This window comes from Otolemur garnettii, unplaced genomic scaffold (assembly GCF_000181295.1).
Source record: "Otolemur garnettii isolate 467f Iridium unplaced genomic scaffold, OtoGar3 scaffold00105, whole genome shotgun sequence".
Lineage (NCBI taxonomy): Eukaryota > Metazoa > Chordata > Mammalia > Primates > Galagidae > Otolemur > Otolemur garnettii.
This window is the reverse complement of record NW_003852500.1, coordinates 251,424-255,451: the sequence shown is the minus strand read 5'-3', so window position 1 is coordinate 255,451 and position 4,028 is coordinate 251,424. Positions and strand designations below refer to the sequence as shown.

Sequence of the window (4,028 nt, the reverse complement as noted above, 5' to 3'; positions counted from 1 at the left end):
CCCCCCCAGAACCCTGCCCAGCACCGCCCTGACTCGCAGGCTGGGATTTGGGGAGCGCCGGTCACTTGACGGCTGCGCTGGTGTCGCGGCGCGGGGGCGTGCGCGGGTCCCAGTCGCTGACTAGGCGCTGCGCCTGCTCATAGCACACGTGCGGATGTCGCTGGCGAAGGCGCAGGCGCACCACGTTGTGGTCAACATCGAACCCAATCTTTTTGCAGTTGAAGCTCCAGGTGAGGTTCTTCTGCACGGTGAGCAGCTCGTTTAGGTTCTTTTCCACATTGGAGATGTGGCGCTGCAGTTTGTCAGTGCCCTGGAGAGGGAGGTGGAGCCGTGCTGGGAGACCAGGGTGCCGAGCAGGGGCGGGGCCAGGAGCTAACCGGGGTGGGCGGGCACACCTGCGCCAGGTGTGCGTGCGGAAGGAGCGCGGCTGAAGAGGGGCGGGCCTCCGGTGGGGTGGTTGCTAGGAAGCACACATGCGTGGTTTAGGCTAGGTGTGTTTGAAAATAACCCGCAACAAGGCGGGCTATGGAGCAGACGTGGGATGGGAGAACGTGTGTGGGCAAGTATGCGCGAAGAAGAAGCCTCCTTCTCAGGACTGAGGAAGGGACCGTATCCTGGGGGCGTGTGTGGAGTTGTGGGGCGCACAGGGTTGAGGGGACCTATCTGAGCCAGCTGTGGTTATTGAAGGGCCCTCGTGGAAAAGGGTTGAAGGATAGGTACATCTGGGTACGGGGGTCTTACCTGGTCCAATTGTGGAAAGGCACCATGGTGGGCCCGTACCCACAAAGGCTGAGGAAGCGTGGAAGGGGACAGGCAGGGGACATACCTGAGCGAGGCGCGTAGCCTCGGGGAGTTGGGTGCCCACGTGTCTCTGGTACACGCGAACCAGGGGTCTGTCCAGCTTTTCTCGAGTCTCCAGGTGATGTTTTGACAGAGGACCCTGGCGGAATGCGTTGGGTGGAGCAGTGAGGCCCAGCCTGCACCGCAGCCTTGTCCCCCTCCCGCAGACCCTTTCCCCAAACCGTACCTTGATGAGGCCGCGGGTGATGTGCATCTCTTGCTTGAATTTCGTGCACCGGTGGATGGTCCCCCTCATTAGCCCTACACTCATATTTAGTCTTTCCTGAAGGTGGAGGAGCGCAGGTGATCATGCAGGCTTCTCGCCCCCTCTCCGTCTCCCAGTCCCGTTCACATCTGGGCACTCTCCCACCCTTACCCGCAGCCGCGCGTACAGAGCCCACCTTCAGTTCGCTGGTCTCCCGCATCTTCTGTGCTAGCGAGGCGCACACGCGGTCGCTTATCTGCAATTGTAGCTTCCGGATGTCCACCTCATTCTTTTCCATTTCTGCTAAGGTGTCCTTGGACTCAGCTAACAACCGCCTGGCTTCGTCCAGCGCCTGGGCGCACTCTGCGAACGCACAGGGCACATAGGGCGCGCGTGGGGGTGCCGTTCCCTCCTTTCCCAGACCCGCTGTCTGTGTGCCTGTCTCGGTTCTCAGGTGGTGGAGGGCTTTCTCCCGGGGGTTGTTAGTGTTGGGGATCGTGTGAGTTGCGTCTTGGGTTGGTTTCCTTAGAAGCAGAGCCTGTGAATGACCGAGCGCTCACATACGTGTGCGGGGAAGGCCAAGCAAGAACGTGGGCTGAGCTAAGCACTGGCCTCAGCCCTTTCGTTTGATTTAGGGCTACTTCCCAGGGAAGGAGGCAGCTAAGTGGGCGATGGGTTGTACCAAATGTCATCGGGGTCTGGGTGGGCACTAATTCCACCCACTATAGTGGACTCCTTCCTGTGGAGCTTACCTGGGGTAAAGGTGCCCACAGGGTCTGGAGGTGGCGTTTTCTGACCCTGAGTGCGTGGGGTGGGGACGCGGGACAGGTTCACCCACGAGTGGCGGCCGGCCTGCTCCAAAACTTTGTCTAGCGGCTGGTTCATGAGGTCCACCACTTGAAGCCGCTCCTTACAGCAGAAAGCCAGAGTGTCGCGGCAGGAGGCCAGGATCTGGCGGGCAGGGGAGAAGGCAAGAGTGTGAACTGCTCCTTCTCCTTCTTTCAAATACAGTAATAGTAGAGTATAAATGTCTAAATAAAATTAAATACGTGAGGTGAATGATGTGTTAACCAGTTGGATGTAAACATTCCAAATTGTATATAAAATCAGCACATCGTACCCCATAAATGCAGTAATGTACACAGTTAGGATCTAATAATAATAAAAAAAGAGTGTGAACTGCAAGGCGGCGAGTGTTGAGGGAGGTGGCTGAAAGTGACCTCTCCTGGGGGGAATGAGACTTACAGGCTGCCATGCATTTCTGTCTCCAAACAAACCCTCTCCAATTTTTTTTTTTTTAATGCCAGTAAAGGCTTTTATTTGTGGAAATATCTTTTGATTTAACTTATTCTTTAACTTTCCAGAGCAGTATATTCTTCCATGAAATCTTTTTTAGGAATGACATGTCTGTGCCTCATGTTATGTCACGTCTTTGGCCAGCATCACACCACACTTCGAAGTCCACTTTATTTTTCTATTTAAATTATTTCTAATTGACAAGTGATTGCATATATTTATGTTATACAATATGATGTTTTGTGAAATTATGAGATCAATTTACATATCTTTTACTTCACATATTCATTTTTCTTACAGTGAAATCATTTAAAATTGATTCTAGCTTTATTGAGTTATAGTTAATAAACATTGTATATATTTAAGGTATACAACTTGGTGTTTTGATGTATGAAAACATTGTGAAATAATCACAAACACATCCACCACCTCACCTAGTTTCAATTTTCTAAAAAAGAATTTTAAATGTATTTTTTTCTTAAAAAATTTTTTTTTTTAGTGATTTATGGGGATCATGTGCAGATACACTACACGAATCTATTGCACAGTGGTGAAGTCTGGGCTTTTTGTGTAACCCTCACTCACTTAGGTAATTTCTCATCTACTCCCCTCTCTCACTATGCCACCTTTCTGAGTTTCCAATGTCTATTAATTCATTCTCTATGTCCACGTGTACTAACTATTTACTTCTCTCTTATAAGTGAGAACATGTGATATGTGATTTTTTTGTTTCTGAGTCATTTCACTTAAAACAATGGCCTCCACTTCCATCCATGTTGCTGTGAAAGACATGATCTCATTCTTTTTCTTTCTTTCTTTTCTTTTCTTTCTTTCTTTTTTTTTTTTATTAAATCAGAGCTGTGTATATTAATGCAATCATGGGGTACAGTGTAGTGTTTTCATATACAATTTGAAATATTTTCATCAAACTAGTTAACATAGTCTTCAGCTCTATGGTTTATCTTACAAGGGTACAAGTGAATCTTTCTAAAAGTAGAATATAAACGTCTTAACACAATAGCTAAGAAAATGACAATTTCATTCTTAATGGCTGAGCAGCATTCCACATCACATTTCTTTATTAATTGATGGACACTTAGGTTGCTTCTGTATCTTTGCTATTGTGAATAGTGCTGAGATAAACATACATTGCAGGTATCTTTTTGATATGATGATTTCTTTTCCTTCGGGTAAATACACAGTAGAGTATAAATGTCTAAATAAAATTAAATACGTGAGGTGAATGATGTGAGATTAAATGGTAGATCAATTTTAATTCCTTGAGAAATCTCCATAGCATTATATTTTTCATAGAGCTTGACTAATTTACATTCTCAGCAAGTGTATCCAAAACCGTTCCCTTTCCTCCACATCCTTGCCAAAATTAATGCTTTTTGATTTCTTTGATAATGCCCATTCTGATTAGAGTAAGATGGTATCCCCTGGTTTCTACTTGAATTTTTCTGATGATTGGTGATGTTGAACATTTCTTCATATATTTATTGGCCATGTATATGCCATCTTTAGGAAAAATGCTCATGTCCCTAGCCCACTTTTTTTTTTTTATTAAATCATAGCTGTGCACATCAACGCAATCATGGGGTATAATGTGCTGGCTTTATGTACAACTTGAAATATTTTCATCAAACTGGTTAACATAGCCTTCAAGGCATTTTTTTTTTTTTTT

At 46.5% G+C, this 4,028-nt stretch overlaps 1 protein-coding gene across 1 annotated transcript in view; it reads right to left on the bottom strand.

Moving 5' to 3' along the window:
* Window positions 1–61: 61 nt before the first annotated feature.
* Window positions 62–4,028, bottom strand: part of CCDC105 (coiled-coil domain containing 105) — a 12,546-nt gene continuing 8,579 nt past the window's right edge. The window contains exons 3-7 of the mRNA XM_003796610.1: window positions 1,798–1,996; window positions 1,242–1,408; window positions 1,028–1,123; window positions 827–940; window positions 62–310 (exon numbers count right to left, since the gene is read on the bottom strand). Coding sequence (XP_003796658.1) covers window positions 62–310; window positions 827–940; window positions 1,028–1,123; window positions 1,242–1,408; window positions 1,798–1,996 — 825 coding nt within the window. The remainder of the gene's footprint in view (window positions 311–826; window positions 941–1,027; window positions 1,124–1,241; window positions 1,409–1,797; window positions 1,997–4,028) is intronic.